Source organism: Lytechinus pictus, chromosome 1 (genome assembly GCF_037042905.1).
Source record: "Lytechinus pictus isolate F3 Inbred chromosome 1, Lp3.0, whole genome shotgun sequence".
In the NCBI taxonomy this organism is placed as follows: domain Eukaryota; kingdom Metazoa; phylum Echinodermata; class Echinoidea; order Temnopleuroida; family Toxopneustidae; genus Lytechinus; species Lytechinus pictus.
This window is the reverse complement of record NC_087245.1, coordinates 36,420,819-36,439,313: the sequence shown is the minus strand read 5'-3', so window position 1 is coordinate 36,439,313 and position 18,495 is coordinate 36,420,819. Positions and strand designations below refer to the sequence as shown.

Genomic DNA, 18,495 nt, shown 5'->3' with positions numbered 1-18,495 from the left:
CTTTTACCTTTTTTACAAAATCAGATATCAAACATTATTTCAACACTTATTTTCAGCTGGTAATCAATAATCATCGAAGTGCATTCAGAATGCAATCAATAACGAAATGTGATCTTATCCATGTAATTCTTCGTTGTCAACAAAGATTAAATCTAAAACTGAATGTTTTCTTGGCGGTGGTTGGCAGTCATCATGAAAAAAAGTTAAATACATTGATCATGTAGATTGTTCCCATAACATAAGCTTAGTTTAATCAAATATGAGGCATATCAGTTTAAACTATATTGTGCTTTTTTTCTTGAGTGATTAAATTTGAACTGGAATATGGTAAATGGGTAAAATGACCATGGTAAAAAGGGAATAATCTTCATTCATGTTAAAGCTTAGTTTTAACTTAACTTTTTTTTTAATTATGGCATTATTGTAAGGTGCATTCAATTTGTAAAAAGCTGGCATTTTTAATTATATATATATATATATATATATAATGTGCCGGTCTCAAGTAGAATATAATAAGTTATTCTGAAGTAACATCAACAATTTCATCTTCACTGTCACTCTCGGTGTCGTTTTCGTGTTGGTCTTCTTGGTTTATCGTTGTTTCTTTTCGAGCAGCATGGGTTTTCGAATGCTTGCTAAGGTGGTCGCTTCTCATAAATCGCTTGCCGCATTCGGGACATACGAATCTCTTCTCGCCCGTGTGTGTGCGAAGATGCCGCTGGAGCTCGTCTGATCTCGTGAACGATTTCCCGCAGAAGAGCCAATTACACACGAATGGGCGTTCGCCTGTGTGCCAACGAAGATGAGCTTTGAGATGCGAGGTCTTCCCGTACACTTTACCACAACCTGGAATATGACAAATATGTTGTCGCTTTTTGGCGGGCTCGTTCGAACTGGACGGGTTGAGACAGTTCGGGCATCGGCATCGTCTGCAACGGCGTGCGGCGAGCTTGGTGATGGAGCTAACGGGCCGGGCATCGAGATGGTGAGGATAGAGCCCAAGGGTTTGGGCGGGATGCGTGCCGAGTGATGGTGTGTAATGTTGTTGGTTTGAGCGTGGTGTCAGGCTCCACCACTGGGTGTCTTCACCGGGAGGGGTTAAACGAACGGGACTCGGGACGCTGAAGGAAGGACTTGGGATGGTGATAGTTGGTGGAGAGACGGGGGATAGTCCATGATGATGATGGTGATGAAATGACGGCGTGGTCGGTGGGCTTGGTGCTGCGTTGCACGGTGAGTATGGATGCGGGACGGGGTGGTGAATGCCTGGTATCGTGTGACACGAGTGGTGGTGGACATGATGATGAAAAGCTGGATGGTGGTGGTGTCCGGGATAAAACGGCGACGATATCGCTGCAATGTCTGACGTTTGAGGAACGGCGGCTGGCCAGAGATGTTTCAAGCACGGTGGATGAGTTGGAAGAGGCAAGTGGTGCATGACACCACCGCTACAATCACAGCGGACAGGCACTGTAGCTTCGGCGGGAGGTGTCGGGGGAAGCTCGTATCTTCTTCCCGCGTGCGAGGTCGGGTGCACCGCTGCGGTTGCTGGCATTGGCGATTTGAGCAATTTATGATCTTGCTTCGTGGGATGTGGTGTAAGTATCGTTGGTTGTCTGGTTGGTTCGTGTACTGCCAAAGGTCCACCTATTTTTCGACAAGTTGCAGCTAACATCGCAAGGGGGCTTGGTTGACCAGCCTTGCCAGCTTTGATTTCTGAGTGCTGTCGAATCAAACAAATGAAACAAAAAGAAATATTTAATATATTTCCAATCAGTAATTCATGAAATCATTTCGAGTTGGATTTGTAGAACATTTGCTTGTTAAAACATAATTCATCCTCGAAAGTATTTGATGGGAAATGGCTTAATCAATATAGGATGTGAAAGTGTGTTTGGGACAGGCCAATTAACGAAGGACGTGCGAATCAAGTTAATTCTACGCACTATAAATGCATATTCAAAATTTTCCTACCAAAAAGATCAAACATAAATTAAATTCATTACTTGTATGGAGCTAATAAATCGAATCCTTTGAATGTGATCCGAGTAAAATTCCTCTACGTATTTCCATACATTCCAAATTGGTAAGAGGGGAACATACAGGTCCCCATAAACGTATATATATAAAAAATCAAATGCATGTTTCGTGGGAAAAGTCTTTAAAAGTATTACGGCCTACACTGCATTGGTGTTTTTTTTTTTTACAAACAGTGAGTGCATAATGTGTAGTAGGCCCAATGTCATACATGAAATACATTTTTTTACCCCACTCAATATAATTCTAAGCCTAATTGTACATAGAAAATAGGCCTGTGTATATGTTAGATATTCGTGTTTTGCAATAACCAAAAGATCAGAATTGTTATATAACTTTAGATTTGATAAAAAAAAATGAAACTGTAATCCAAGGAATGGTTAAAGTTGGCAATCAGAATATCCATCAGGCATGCAAGAGCAACTGGTAAAGATTTTTATTGAAATCTTGAAGAGTTAAATCATGTATTTCTACTACCATGCACGGTGTTAACTTGCCCCTCCTACTTAAAATACAATTTGTATTGCATTCTCCATATAAACTGAAACATCAACTCAATTGAATACTAAACTCATATTCAATTGCAATATACATGTAGCATTTGAAGCCACTACACTCTAAAAAAAAAGGTTTACCCAATATTGGGTAAAATGGCGAACATGCATGTTGGTTGAGTAAAAAGATGATTTGGTTTAACAAGCAGGCGTATTTTAGAGCAACATGAAAATAATTGATTTTGTTTTATCGTCTTCGAGATATCGAGATAAAGTGATTCATGCACCGATCTGATTTCATGTTTTGTGATAAAAACACAACCCAAACTAATGTGTTTTTTTTACAAATCAATTTTACAACCATTATACTTTTATGATGCGATATACCTACATGTAACCAAATGTGTTTAGTGTTGTCAAGATTGAATACAGACCGTTTTACGATCAATGTTTGACACAAAATTTCATACACATACCGTTGTCATGGTTATACTGAAAAGGCACAAAATTTTTAAGCCTATTTCCTTACAGTAGCATATCATTTGAAACTTTTTCAAAATACAAATTTGAATAGAACAATATACAGGTATGAGGCCAATATTTCAATACCTTTATAATGGAAGGAGTGTCCATTATTTACAACTTTGCAATCATATAGTTTTACTAAGCCTGTACTTTTATAATAGGCCTAACTATACTTCAGTAAGTTCTGTAGCATGTTGTGAGCTATTTCATTTTTTGGTCCGTTTGTTGATGGACCATTTGATTTCGAAGTCGCGGGAAATAGTTTGTTATACCAAAGGGCCGTTTCATAACGATGTTCTTAAGTTAAGAGCGACTTTATGAACGACAGGTGATCCTTTCTTACGTACTAAATAATCACCAATGAACATTTCATGGTGAATATCATTTACCAGAAGAAAGGATTACCAGTCGATCTTAAAGTCGCTCTTAACTTACGAGCAGCTTTATGAAACACCCACCAGTCAGAAGATGCATGCAATGGCAAATTATATCACACCAAACCTAAAGGCGTGCAACGTGTCTATGTTCTCCAATATCGTAAGTAAACATTCAATAAAAACAATATCTTTGCAAGAATGTCACGAGTCAAACAAATATTGATAATAACACTTGAGCCTAATATAGGGGGCCTCGAGGGTCATACTACTTGGGAAGTTCGGATAGGGGCGAGACAAGACGAGTGCAGAGTTCTCATTGCAAAATACACAAAAGAAACATGCTTTTCATTCATGATCGTATCAATCCCGATATATTGAATTTGAAATATACATGGATTTGGAACGATGACATTTGACAAGTTTAAACGTGCGTTCTATATATGTAGCCGTCGAACAAAAAATTGTAAAAAAATGTAATCTCGGCAATTTTTTTTAACAAATTTGATTATTGGTCCTATTTTAATGATAAGCAAAAGAAAAGAAAAAGCAGCATACCTGTAAGAATCTTGTTGGTAGTTCACCTTTCGGCATGCTTTATCGTCCACTCGCCTACACGGAGTTGGTTTAGGAGTATCAATGTACTAATGTCCAGATACACGTGTGGTATGGTTTATATTCCACGTTTTCTTCAACAGTCATGTGAAGTGCAAAAAACCGACAAAATGTTGGACGCGAGGATTTTCAAAACTTGAACGTCTGGTGGAGTAAGTGCGGAATGACGATGGTGTTGCTCTCGAATCAGACAATGTGGTGAGTCGAAAAAAGAAATAGGAGTGAGAGAAAGAAAATAACTCCATGTGTGGGAGGAACTGGTATAGATGAATTGAGAAATATACTTGCCCATGTTATTTGTACGATGTTTGTGTGTGTGTGAATAGTCAGTGAGGGAAAGCCGCATTACGTCTCGCCTTTTATCTCGCCGCCATCCAATGATCAGACGGTCTAAGTCCTTTGAGAGATGCCGCCCACCAATGAGAATGCGGTGCGGTGGATTTGAAAGGGGCCCCCGTCCATTAGTTCACCACAAAAGACCCGCAAGAGGGTTTGTTGACTTGCAAAATAGCGTTCATTATAAGAGGGGCCGGGATAGGCGGTACAATGGGGCGGGCAACTTAATGAAGTAATAGCCCACTGCCACTTTTGTATAAACAAATAATTGGATTTCAGTTATCAAAGGTGCCGACGGACCGCCAAGTGTGCGAGCTGATTGGCTAAGAGGGTTGGCAATGGGTGCGTATTCTCTCCTTTAATGATATGCATCGAGGAAGAAGGGGGTGGGCGTCTTTTTCGGGAAGTTTTATCTTTTAGGGGGCGGGAGGAATTGTTTGAAGCGAGCAGACTTAATTTAAGAATGGCTTCTTTCTCTCTCGTGAGCGAAGTGGAAGATGAAAGGGAGGCCGACAATGTAGATATCGTGACGTGAGCTCGAGCTCTCTCTGTTGGGAGGCGTGAAAGCCGAAACGGGATTTTGCCCAACTCGCTTTGCCTTGAACCCCCGGACCAGTCGGCCTCGTCCAGCAGCACCAAAAAAAGCACTGCTTATGTCTGCATCGTTTCAGGAGCAGAAAAATAGAATGGAGGACCAAATAAAGAAAAACAAATATTCGTGAAATAAACAGGACAGCCTCTTTAAACACACGTTGGATCCGTCGGCTGATAATGAAGAAAAAAGGAGAAAATGATTGTGGGTTGAAAGTCAAACAGAGAAGGCGCGTTTATAAGTTTTAGAACTGGAAACATGCCGCCTTTAATCTGAAGGGGGAGGGGTAGGTAGCCTTACTGCGGCTTTATCTAAAGATGAAAAGATACACCGGTAGTACATTGAAGAATTATTTATTTGTCGCGGAAATATTCTTTGATCTTGGATTATGGAAGCCCGGGCTCTTCTCTTCAGCCGATTTTTCTTTTTTTGTTTCATTCTAATTTGTATTTTCTCTTCGTACATATACATTATTGTATTTTTTCCTTGAAAGCAGAATGCGGGAGTTTACATATTCACAAATATTTCGAAAAAAATATCTTTGCGGTTGAGGAAAAATAATGGTTAGGTCGAAAGGAAAGTATGTCGACACTTTTTTGTTAAAGTTAGTGTGTTATTGATTTCATGATCAACATAAGAACAAACAATTTTAATGATTGTTTTATGTTTTTATTTTTGGAGTTGATACTCTTTCTTTCTTAATTCTCAACCCTTGATACTGATCATGATGCTCAAAATATTAATATGACATTCTGTAATTTCTGAAGCTAGGGTAACACTTTTATTATTTTGATATCTTTATTTCATTTTCTCCCAGAAAATGTACAAAAAAAACCATGTCTTCCCACGCCACATGTTCGTCTCCCTTATACACGCCGTTGCAATCTCACTCTGCCAGTTTTTGAATAAAAAATGACGATGCGTGCATTGTTCCGTCCAAACCAACGAGATAAAATTTCAATGGTGGCACTGAAAATTCACCAAAATCTTTAAAAAAGGAAGCAAAAAATGGTGTTTTATTCACATCTCAGGCAGCATGCGAATTCGGGAGCAGATGTCACAGTTACATTTATTTTTTTAAAGTTCATTTCATTATAATATTGTAATGAAATAGAGAAGGATAGTTGGGCATAGATGTAATCAAAGTTCTCAAGAGCTATCCTCTTTTTTATAGTTATGGTGAGGGCGAAATGTCTCTGCCGGCACTCGAACCCGGGCCCCCAACATAAACCAAAGCTGTTTTTTGTTATACATTCATTTACATGTTGATTTGAGCTATACCTATTACCTATATATATACCAGCGTAAATAATTTCCCCGCCAAAGGAAAATCTGACAAAAAAAAATATTATTTCACCACATGATGAAAAATATAAAACTCTACGTGATCTCGGGGGGGGGGGGGGGGCACCCAAATTAATTATTCTCGACTGAAACCCTTTTCCATTTAGTTTCATTTGCAGTGAAGTTTAAATATTGTATGTATTATCAAGTAATCATCCGACACCGAATAGATAAAACCATTTGATATGAAACGTTTTAATCGTACGTTCATATTTGCCCTAACAAAAAGAAATAAAGAAGGAGAGCCGTATTGTATTTACACGGTCGTCAGGGATCAAAGATAATGTTGGCAGACTCGTTATTCAAGAGTAAACTTGAGATTATGATCCATTTCTTTATATGTCCTTGCATGGATCAACGTTCGCAGGCCATTATCACCCGAAAATTCATTACATGGTCCCAAACGTTTGTCATTTTAAAGGTTAAATTGAAAATTTCGCAAGTTTATATTTCCATTTTCATGATTTTTCTGGAAGTGGATCTATTTCTAAAATAACTGCCAAGAATATGAAAATTCTGTGAGGAGTACGAAAATTCAATAATAAATTCGCAGGACGTCCGCCCCCACTATTCTTCGTTTTTATTTAATTTTACGAACTGTTCAGGCCGTGATAATTTATGAGCATTACAAGCTTTTATGATATTTTTAACTATAACACAAAGACAATAATATAAAGGTACATACTTTGTGGAATATGACTTAGTGTGTTTCATACAACAGGAAGAATAATATATACACTGTTATAAAATTTATCCTTAAAGGTCAAGTCCACCTAAAAACAAATGTTGATTTGAATTGATAGAGAAAAATCAGACAAGCATCATGCTGAAAATTTCATCAAAATCGGATGTAAAATAAGAAAGTCATGACATTTTAAAGTTTCGCTTATTTTCACAAAATAGTTACATGCACAATTTAGTCACATGCAAATGAGAAAATCGATGATGTCACTCACTATTTCTTTTTTTTAATTGTTTGAATTATACAATATTTCAATTTTTACAGATTTGACAATAAGGACCAACTTGACTGAACCATAAAATGTTAAACAATGGTAATTCCACATGTCCAGGGAGGAATAAAACTTTGTTCCACAGGACAATGCGGAGAAAATTAGAATATTTCGTATTTCATATAATAAAATCCCAAAGAAATAGTGTGTGAGTGATGCCATCAGTTCCCTCATTTGCATACCAACCGTTATGTGCATATAACTGTTTTGTGAAATTAAGCAAAAATTTTAAATATCATAACTTTCTTATTTTACATCCGATTTTGATGAAATTTTCAGCATTACGCTGGTTTGATTTTTCTCTTTTTATTCAAATCAATTTTTTTGGGGGTGGACTTGTCCTTTAAAATAAAAGAAGTTCCTGCAGCAGAGTCTCGAGAACACCTGTTATCTTACCAGATTGCGCAATCTTACAGGAAATTGGTATTTGGTGTATGGAATCTTACAAATTTCCTTAAATAAATCACCCTTTTCCCCTTTTTAAACAGACCTGTTCTGTTATATTGCAGAAAAATTCCTGTTTTATGAATTTACAGAATGATTCTGTTATTGCTTTCTGCAAAATCTTCTTTTTCCCCTGTAAAATCAGGGTTTTTTTAAACAGTGTATATACACACCAATCTAGGATTCTGTATAGCCTGATTTCCATTGCGAATCAGTATTACGGTGTCAAGGTCAAGTTTATCTGATTGTGCCGTATATGGATAAAAATAATGTCCATTCTTCACCGTCATATCAACAGAAACAATCTGAGACCTATCAAAGCTATTACGCTATTTCAATTGCCAAATACCAATGTTCGGTTTGGAGTAAGTTTCATTGGTGTGACTGCAACCATGCATGGAGGTAGAAAGAAAAACTATCTACCTCCATGCTGTAACATAGAAGCGTATACGGGAAGCTTTATCACTTTGAGAAGGCGTGGCACCCTAATAACGCATCACTTCATTTCCTGTCATCTATAATAAATTGTATCTTCCCTCGATCTCTTTCAACATGGCTGGTTATTTCCACTTAAGTTAGTTGGATAATGCAAAATTCATGAGCTTCGTGTCCAAGCATAATAGGTCCATGGTACAAGTGACTGGAAAATATTTAAGTACGTTAGCATATACCATGTATACTGTTTGGGTTATTACGCAGCATAACCATCAAGGGAATCATTGTGGAGACAATAATTATCATTAAAGGGATGGTCTGGGTTGAAAATATTTATATCTAAATAAATACAGTAAATTCATAGAGCACAGTGCTGAAAATTTCAGCAAAATCGGATAACATATAACGAAGTTTATCAATATTTTGTGAAAACAGTCATAATGTATGCACATTGTCATGAATATTTATTAGGTGGGCTGATGATGTCACATCCCCACTTTCCCTTTTCTTATGTTATTACACGAAATCATAATTCTTTCATTTTTTATACATGTCTCCAATATGATGAAATAAGTTGCGGCAATAAATAACTAATGCACTTAATCAGTTGTCAATCCAATTGTTTTAGTTCTTGGTAGAAAAAAATTGAATAAACCTAATTTCATATAATAAAATACAAAAGAACAAGTGGGGATATGGCATCATCAATCCACCTAATGAATATTCATAAAGACATGCCTCGAACTGTTTCACCGGAATAATGCAAATCCTTAAAATTCAATAACTTCGTTATTTGTTATCCGATTTTGATCAAATTTTCAGCATTTTGCTTTTGTGGATTTTACTCTATTTATTGAGATATAAATATCTTCAGCCTGGACCTTCCCTTTAAGCGCACAGCTTTTATAATAAGGTGGATCCAGAATTTTCCTTTATAAAACATGGGGCAAAGCAATCTGAATAAAAAAATGTATATATCTGACAAGGAAAGCAAGTAAAAAACAAATATAAAAAATTGATTCCCAATGTGGAAAGGAATCAAATTTCGTACCACAAAGTAATGAATGAATAAAAGGGTTTCGATGTGAAAGCCAGAGGCAGTTGTGCATAAATAAGTGCAGTGAAAATGCTATTCTTGCGAATTTATTTTTAGGGGGTTGCACCGTGCCCCCTCCCCCCCCCCCCCCTCCCTGGATCGAAACGTTTTATATTTTACAAATCCGTTACACGTTCGTAAATCTGTTATAAAACGGCAATGTCAAGATCAAATGTCCTTTCATGATAACAAACAACATATTTAGCACTTAATAATGTAAATGGTTTTAATCGCTGCATGTAATTTACCTCAGTTATGCATGCGATACATAACTGAGGTAAATTACATGCAGCAATTGAAAACATTTGAATTATTATTAAATTGATTTAATATTTGGTAATGCCCATTTACACCTACTGTTTGCTTTGCTTGCATTTATTTGTAGGGGGTGGTAAGAGCACGCAATGACCTTACTACACTGTAAAACATATTGGGTAAAATTTGACCAGCACGAGGGTAATTATGTGTCCAACCAATTTTGGGCAGTATTTTACCAAACGTGGGAAGCATATTGTCCAGTAAGGTTAAAAAATAAGCAACAGCTACTTCAGAATTTGCAAAATTTTCATCACACTAGATAAATAAAAATGCCCAATGTTGGTTGGACACATAATTACCCTCATGGAACATTATTTGTTTACCCAATATTTGATAGAGTGTAAGGTAAATGGATATAAATTAACGTCTTGCTTAAAGACGCTAAAGTGCTGCAGCGGGATTCGCATCCCGCACCTGATAATCCTGAGTAATGTCTGCAGCAGTAACCATATGAACATGTAAACCATACAGTAAAATGCTATTATCAAGAGTAAAAAGTCTGATGCCCTCTTCAGAAATCCTAATGTCGGTATGCGGATTTATAAAAGGGTTATCTAAATTCCTCCACTTTAACAGTGGTGGAAGTTAAAAGTTAATTTTAACTGTGTGCTTGAAGGTGTTTTTTAACCCTGATCTGAACAGTCTATTCTTCGAGTCAACAGTAGCATCTGGAATATTTAACGCCTTAACAGACTTCTTTCTTTCCTCCGATATAGAAGGTAGCATTGTGAATAAATTGGACGTAAAGAAAATAGATCGAATGAATCGAGATTTCCAAGTTGAAAATGATGAGCGGCATCTGGAATTGGATAACACAAAGGAGAGAAAATCGTCAGTGCTAAAGGGAACAATCGGTTTCAGCTCTTTGCTGTCTTGACTCCTTTGAAAAATACCAACTAATAAATCGATTCCAGCCCGCCATTGATTAATCGCAAGTCATGTGATCATGTGTTAAATCGGTGGTAAAACGGCTGTGTTATTGGTAGGAAACGATGGTTGTGTTTTGAAGCGTTGATACGTCATTTTGAGAAAACAACAGGTGCATTTCTGGTGAAAAACTCTGGAGTGCAAGTGACCACTTCATATTAGTCTGCAGGCACAGACCCTGATTGAAACTTTGATCAACAATTGTGTCTCCACGCAAAGACTAGCACATACGAAACTTGCTGTTTCAATTCCTGAGCGATAGGGCATTCAGTACACAAGGCATGAGTAGGCTGCACATTCAGACCCTGAACTCGAGTGAAGGGTTTGCACAACAGACTAATTTCATACCAACATCATTCACACTTCATTAAAATCGCTTCTCTCTTTTTTTTAAAAAGAAATTTGTTTTTATTTTTTTTATAGAAGTTGGATGAAGAGGAGGAATATACAGAAATAGCAATCAGATGCCCTGCGAAAGAAGAAGAAGAGGAGGAAGAAGAAGAAAAAAAAATGATATACATGTATTTGAAATTTCGTTTGATTTTAGGACTTTTTTTTCGAAATTTGACTTTTGCGAAATAGCAATGTTAAATGCGAATCGGGACCTCTCTCTGATTCATTAATCAAAATCATAAAACATTGTAATAATTACATTTCAGTCTTTTGGTAGGCCGAGGTACATAGCCTATTGAATATGCACAGATGTAGAATGGCACACGTAAAGAACCTATACAATTTTTGAACGATTATGATTGTTCCTGAATCATGAGTTGTTTTAATTTCTGAAGTATTGATGTTGTAAAAGTAATGTTGCAGCTTATTGGTGGCGCATTATCGATGTTATCTAATATTTCTCTATTATAATCTGGCTAATTCGATTCCTATAACATCATATGCAATAAGTTAGCTTTAAAATGTCGACGAAATGTTGTCGCTCCGCGTCCGAATCGCCGACAAGCTCCTATGACGACGGCGGGGAAGTCGCGTCGGTGACAAACCCATCGATCTATCGCCTTTTCTCTTTTCCTCGCACTTTCCGCCGTTTTCTCCCTATCAAAACCCCCTTTTTTATTCGCTTTCCTGTCCTGCAGTTGATCTTTGTCGAAAGAACAGGAAGTCGGCAGACCTGACCGATGTGGCCGTATGAAGTCATCTATCACCTAATCTCCGCGCCTCCGTTGCATCGGGGTAAAGAGAACATGGAACGATCATTTAAATTGATGAGATTATGGCAAGTTCGCCGCCTTTTTTGTAATAAATTCCCTTCAAGTTTTGATACACTGAGGTATACCTTCAGGATCGACCCTCCCCCTGCTTCGCCCTGTTCACATTTGAAAGATCGTCGACTGGATATTCCAGTGATGTGTCTCGTAGAGATATCCATTTTAAATATAGGCCTACATAATAGAATTTCACATACAATGATCGTACCAACACAAACACTCCACCCAACACACACACATAATGGATTATATGCAAGTTTATGAATATACTCCTCGATAAAACAATAAAAATGACTTCAGACTTCGATGTCGATATCATGTAAGGCAATTTGGTAAAAACAATATATAGGCCTACAAAGACCATTATACCTGGCCCTATTTATTGTATCAGGTGAGTGAGTGTGTGTTTGGTGATGAGGTTTATTTGAATAAAAAGAGAAAAATCCAACAAGCATAACACTGGAATTTTCATTAAAATCGGATGTAAAATGAGAAAGTTATGACTTTTTAAAGTTTCGTTTAATTTCACAAAACAGTTATAATTATGCACATCCTGGTCGGTATGCAAATGAGGAGACTGATGACGTCATCCACTCACTATTTATTTTGTATTTTATTATATGAAATGTGAAATATTCTTATTTTCTCTTCATTGTCAACGATTAATTCCTGGACAGGTGGAATTAGCATTGTGTGATACTATATAGTATATGGCTCACACAAGTTGGTCATTATTGTCAAATCTGTAAAAAATGAAATATTGTATAATTCAAACAATAAAAAAAAAAGTGAGTGAGTGAGGGACATCATCGAATGTCTCATTTGCATGTCACTGAGTTGTACATATCACTGTTTTGTGAAAAATAGCGAAACTTTAAAATACCATAACTTTCTTATTTTACATCCGACTGTGATGAAATTTTCAGCGTTATGCTTGTTTGATTTTTCTCTATTTATTGAAATCAACATTTTCTGGGGTGGACTTAACCTTTAATTAACTTACATTATTTGCATCTAACTATGAATAACAAACTGCGAATTTATTGAATACTGTATATAAAATCATATTCACATTCACAAAACATCGAACATACACGTTAAAAAACGATGTAAATAGGGCACTGTGAAATGATGTATGAATCACACCTACTTGTTCATTACTAAATTTCTCCACCCTCCCGAAATGTGTCGGCTACAGACCTCCATTCATTTCGCCCATTTACCTTTCCGCGTTTCGGACGAGAAAATCTACCCTCCCTGACAGGTTTAACCGACTCTCCTATTTCATCAAGTGCATTTCAGTCATCATCACGATCACATATCTACTCTTTGCCACTAGCATGACTGTGATCTTGGGCGCGAATTGATCGCTAAAATGATATAATATATGGGGGGAAAATACAACAAAACATAAAAATACAAAAACCAAGACTGTTATAACCATGATAACCAGAAAATATTAGCGTTTCCCTCGAGTTTCTTCTGTGTTGTGGTGTGCGTGTTTGTTTGTATTAAAGGTATACATTTTGCCCAAAAGGGCGGCTTTAAGACTCTCATTCTTTTTTTATATTTAATACGAAGAAGCGTTTGACGATAATTAAACACAACGGCATTTCCAAATTTTGTTAATCAATGAAACATACAATTTTGTAAATTCCTCTATTATCATTCCTCTCTCCGAGACGCTCGCATTCCTTCACGTAAATATGTAATTTCTTTAAAATTCTACCCGTGCCCGACGTTCATGATGCAATTATCGCCGGGCACCACTTTTCTTCCCTATACACGTTTTGAACACTCCCCCCCCCCCCCCCCCTCTGAAATAAGAGCTTTATGGCCTCAATGAGGCACATCGAAAAGAAAGCCGATTTAAATCCTGTCAACATAAACTAGCCAGCTAATATAAATGCTAAAATGGGCGTAGATATTCCCCTTTGAACTGATCAGGCACTCCGCCTATCACCATTTTTGTCTAATTCTGCTTCTTTTGATCCGCGGTGTAAAACCTATTAAAATCCTGCATGCTATCACTTTCAAAATGCTATCTTTTCTCCAACACGATCCTATTCATAGAGTCTTAAGATCACCGCCTTACGCTCTATTGATGTTGCTCTTGCAATCAATGCAAGAGAAAAGCTCTTTTCTTGCCTCGTGATTACGACATGACCCAGGCCTCTTAAGAAATCTAATTAGCCGACTAATCTGCAAGTCAGCTCATCTCCTTTTGATCTTTGCCGCCAACCAAAGGCGAGATATAGAAGCACATGCTTTTCCTTCTTATAATGGCTTCTCATAAGAGAAACGGCAAGCCCTATATCTCTTTGCATTCTTTGTGCGGCCTTAATAACTAGTTTGGATTTACGTAGTCCACTAATAGACTATTGTTAGGGGGCATACTTGTCGTGTTGATAATCATTAATCACGGCACCACGGATGACGAACCTTTTATAATTTTCATTATTTGTGTTTGAAAAATACAGAGGCCTATACCGCATACGATTTAGGCCTGTTTCGGTGTAACCTTTTCACGGTTTTTTTTTTTTTTTTTTTTTTTTACTTGACAGTCCATTTATTTTAGTTGACCCACATCTGTTTAAATGCACGGCTATTCAAAGTTAATATTGTTTTTACACCTCGCTTTAAAATAAGGACGAAAGAATAAACCCCACACGAATCTTTACTGCGGCATCAGTGATATGACCTGTCTATAATTCGTTTGAACTAAATGAGACGTTCACCCCGACGAAAAGTTTTGTTGTAAAATATCAGGAAAAAAAATGATTAAAGATATTATTGGGGAAGGTTTGATGAAAATCCATCAAAGATTAGAAAGTTATTCGTTTTATATTTTAATTTGTGACGTCATATACGAGCAGCTGCCCCATGTGAAATGATTTGTATATTGATTATCATAGACCTTTTAGGTCCATGTTGATATACTGAAGGTACAATAAAAACATTTTCATATTTTTATTGATTTTTTTTTACTTCACGGTTATAAGGAAGCTTCTCACATATGACGTAATGAATACAAAAAATAAAATTCTAATAGATTTTTAAATCCTTGATAAATTTTCATCAAACCTTTAACCTATATTATGATGATTTATCTGATATCATTACAACGAACATTTCATCAGGGTGAACTCCTCCTTAGGCCAAAAGTCACGTGATCAAATTTCAAGAGTCGGCATTCTGAGAAGAATATGAAAACATATACATAGTGTGTGGATATCAATGATAGTGTGTTATATATTTATTTATTTATTCACACATATTTTAAACAGGTTCACAAGACCAGGACCCCGTCTTACAAAGAGTTACGATTGATCCAATCAATCGTAACTATGGAAATCCATCAGTGTCATAATTTTTTCTACAGGAAATTTGCACAATGTTCTTCGTAATCAAAGAGAAGCACAGCGAATTTTCAAGAAAACAATGAATGCATGAATATACAGCAAAGCTAGAAAATATTTTGAACAAACATGCATAATAGATGTTGACGTTGCTGGCCGTCCATAGTTACGATTGATCGGATCGATCGCAACTCTTTATAAGACAAGGCCCAAAGATACAATTAGTGTTTTGCATCTTGATCCTGGTGTATAAAAACATAGTAAAATAGTCATCACAATCATAAGTATGTTATGAGAAAGTTTTTAAAATCCAGATTGATTGTCACCGTATCATGTAAAGGAACCTTGCCCCGTAAAATCATTAAAATCATCCCATTAAAATCAAATAATTAATTTCATGTTATTTATTATTCTCATAGTGTCAGTCTATCCATCGAAAAAACACTCACTAGCACAATTTGATAAGCATAATTATACGGGGCAGTCTATTGTTATTGTTTGGGAAAAGACCCGACATCTCACTGAAATACCATGTTCATTTTGGCAAATATTTATATTTTATTCATACATACAAACACTTCGGTGGTCATGTTATAGGATTCTGCATGTTTGCATTCATTTTCAGATCGTTTCCAAAACTGGCTTTTGTTTTTAAATGAATCGGTCAATACAACCAATGTTGTTTTGTTATAATAATGATAGTAATAATAATGTTTTATTTACCCAGGGTAGCCCTTCTGCACTTCCAGCGGGCCCTATACATAACATAATATTATTACCCTTCCCCAATCTAAATGCTGAGCGCCTAGCAAGAAGGCAGAAGGTCCCATTTTTTAAAATAAGTATTTGGTATGATTCTGCCAGGGATCGAACCCACGACCTTCCGTTCATGAGGCGGACGCTCTACCACTGAGCCTCCATGCGCTCAACCATTAAAAATGGACAAAGCAAACCAGATTATCGTTTGAATATACCAAGATATTGTTTTATTATTTTTGTTTTGCCATAGTTGGACCATGGACTTAGTTGTACAGGTCCACAGTTGGATAGTAATTTGCCATGACTGGTGTTAAAGGACGTTTGATCTGTGATGTCGTCGTACACAGTGTAGGACGAGGCCAGGGTATTTTGATGGGGGGGGGGGGGCGACCTACAGTTCCTCTTTCTTCCATTTTATTTTCTGTTATTCATTGTCATCCTTTCCACCCTTTACACTACTTTAACATCAAAGGGGCAGACGCCCTTGCTTAATCAATGTCCTGAGTTTCGGTACACATAATTATCCCAGAATTTCCTATATTTTAATTGAAAGAGAAGACGATGTATTCGAAGGAGACAGAGGTCTTGCTCGGCAAACCTATCGAATTCATTAGGAAAAACTAAGGCACAAAGTATTCCGGAAAATAATATTAGAAAATCTGGTAGATACGGCCCCTTGATACGACCATAGGGTCTCTTTCGTGCATGCCGACACACACAGATTGGAGAATATCCCATCAGTCCAGTAATAAATTTTCTTTTCATTTTGCCGACATGAACTGTGGAGGAATTACGAAATTACTTATCTGGCACTCCTCTGAGTAAGTCAAGCCCTGGTTTTTTGAAATTTTGCCGAAACTAGGCTAAGATGTTTTATTACTTCTTGAAGAACAGGAAAAGTGGTTTAGAGCGCATGCGCGTCAATTAAGGCGCGAGTAAGAAAACATATGCAAGGGGAAGCGCGGCTTAAAAGCAAGGGGTAAGTCGGATTTAGCAAATAACTGCCGAGCAAGGAGAAAAGTATTACAGCACCCATCCCTTCACCGAAAGAGGTTGCGACACAATCCATATATTGTTTATTATTTACATTAAGGGCTTGGCCAATGGATTTCAAAGGCCGTGCCGCAGTACAGAAACGAATGGATTTCTACCTCTGTGCCCCGGGCCCCCGTTTCTTAGCCTGCCGCGCCCGGCTTTCCCACCCGCCTCGTCTTATTATATAGAGATCAACGTGATATTGCAAATAACCATGCAGAAGGTCCATTATAACTATGCCTCTAAGGGGGGGGGGGGACATAATTATGCAAGGGGTAAAAACGGTAAGAGAGAGGGAGAGAGAGAGTGTGTATGTGTGGGTGAGAGAGAGAGAGTGAGAAACTATTGTATTTGTTGTTGTTGTTGTTGTTGTTATTATCATTATTACTATTATATTCTATATTTTTTTTACTGTTGCTATTATTATAACATCATCTTCATCATCATGATTTTTATCATTGTTATTAATATCATTTTCGGAAATTCCTTGACATTACACAAATGCTAGTTATTATTATGATAATTATTATTAGTAGTAGTAGTAGCAGTTTGGAGGTGACGGCTTTTACCGTGATGTCATTATATGACGTCACTCTTTCAGATATGATATATTGATTTGCGTTCATTGACGATTTGACTTAATATTGCTTGGTGTTTGTGGCAGTTGCTATATACTTGCTACTTGGTTTGTTCTACATTATTTGAAATAGAGAATAAATTGATTTCCTCTGGAATAAATGTTATATGTATATGATATTTCATTTCTTTTTATCCAATCGTCATATTTGCTGCGCCCATCACTCATTAACATCAATGCTGTGCACCATTTCATATAAAATACTTACAGTTTATTAAAACTCTAGTATCATCAGTGTGGTCGCATGTATAATCGTGGGTATGACTTTCATCGATGACAGTGGAATGCTTTTGGGTGTAAGATTGAAGCAATATTACAAACCCTGGCAATCACTCGCACACCCAGCCCATATTCCCTCAACAAAAAGAAGAGTCTTAAACCGTATTGTAACCAAAGGGGAAGTTCACCCTGGCAAGAAGTTGATTTTGATAACAGCAGAAATAGAAAAATATTTTATTGACGGAGGTTTGATGAAAACCCGTCTTAGAATGAAATGATTGATTGATTGATTGATTTTATTTGGCAAGTCACCATAACATATATACAGTAGCATTAAAACAACAGGCTTGCACAGGATGACCCACGAAAGCTCGAAAGCTTATTTCCAGTGGGGTCCTCGACATACAGAATTAAGATAATAAAATGGTAAAATTATAATGGGTTATGAATCTTTAAATTTTTTTCTTTTGTGACGTCATAGACGAGCAACTCCAGTGAAATTAATTCCCCAAAATGTAATTTTGTAAAAAAAAATATTGAAAGTGATTGTGGCATATCGGATATGTCATTTTACATATCCCTCTACAGGATTTTTTTTTCATTTACCAAGTTCCATTAAAAAAGAATGGTTATGGTATCGATGGAATTTATGTTGCAGGATATTATGGGGGAGATGCTTGCTTGATTATAACGTAACACAAGATAATGACTGA

The 18,495-nt window shown here is 36.8% G+C and overlaps 1 protein-coding gene across 1 annotated transcript; it reads right to left on the bottom strand.

Annotated features, from left to right (window-relative positions):
- Window positions 1–418: 418 nt before the first annotated feature.
- Window positions 419–4,376, bottom strand: LOC129261958 (transcription factor Sp5-like). Its single transcript, XM_054899982.2, has 2 exons — window positions 3,989–4,376; window positions 419–1,723 (listed from the first exon to the last, which is right to left on the bottom strand). Exons 1-2 carry the CDS (start codon window positions 4,022–4,024, stop codon window positions 518–520), a joined length of 1,242 nt encoding a protein of 413 aa, XP_054755957.2. The 5' UTR covers window positions 4,025–4,376; the 3' UTR covers window positions 419–517.
- Window positions 4,377–18,495: the final 14,119 nt, after the last annotated feature.

Excerpts from the sequence above, each read along its gene's own strand:
- LOC129261958 (XM_054899982.2), bottom strand. The coding sequence starts at position 4,024 with ATGCCGAAAGGTGAACTACCAACAAGATTCTTACAG. Across the intron at positions 1,724-3,988 it reads TACCAACAAGATTCTTACAG|CACTCAGAAATCAAAGCTGG; the intron begins GTATGCTGCTTT and ends TTGATTCGACAG.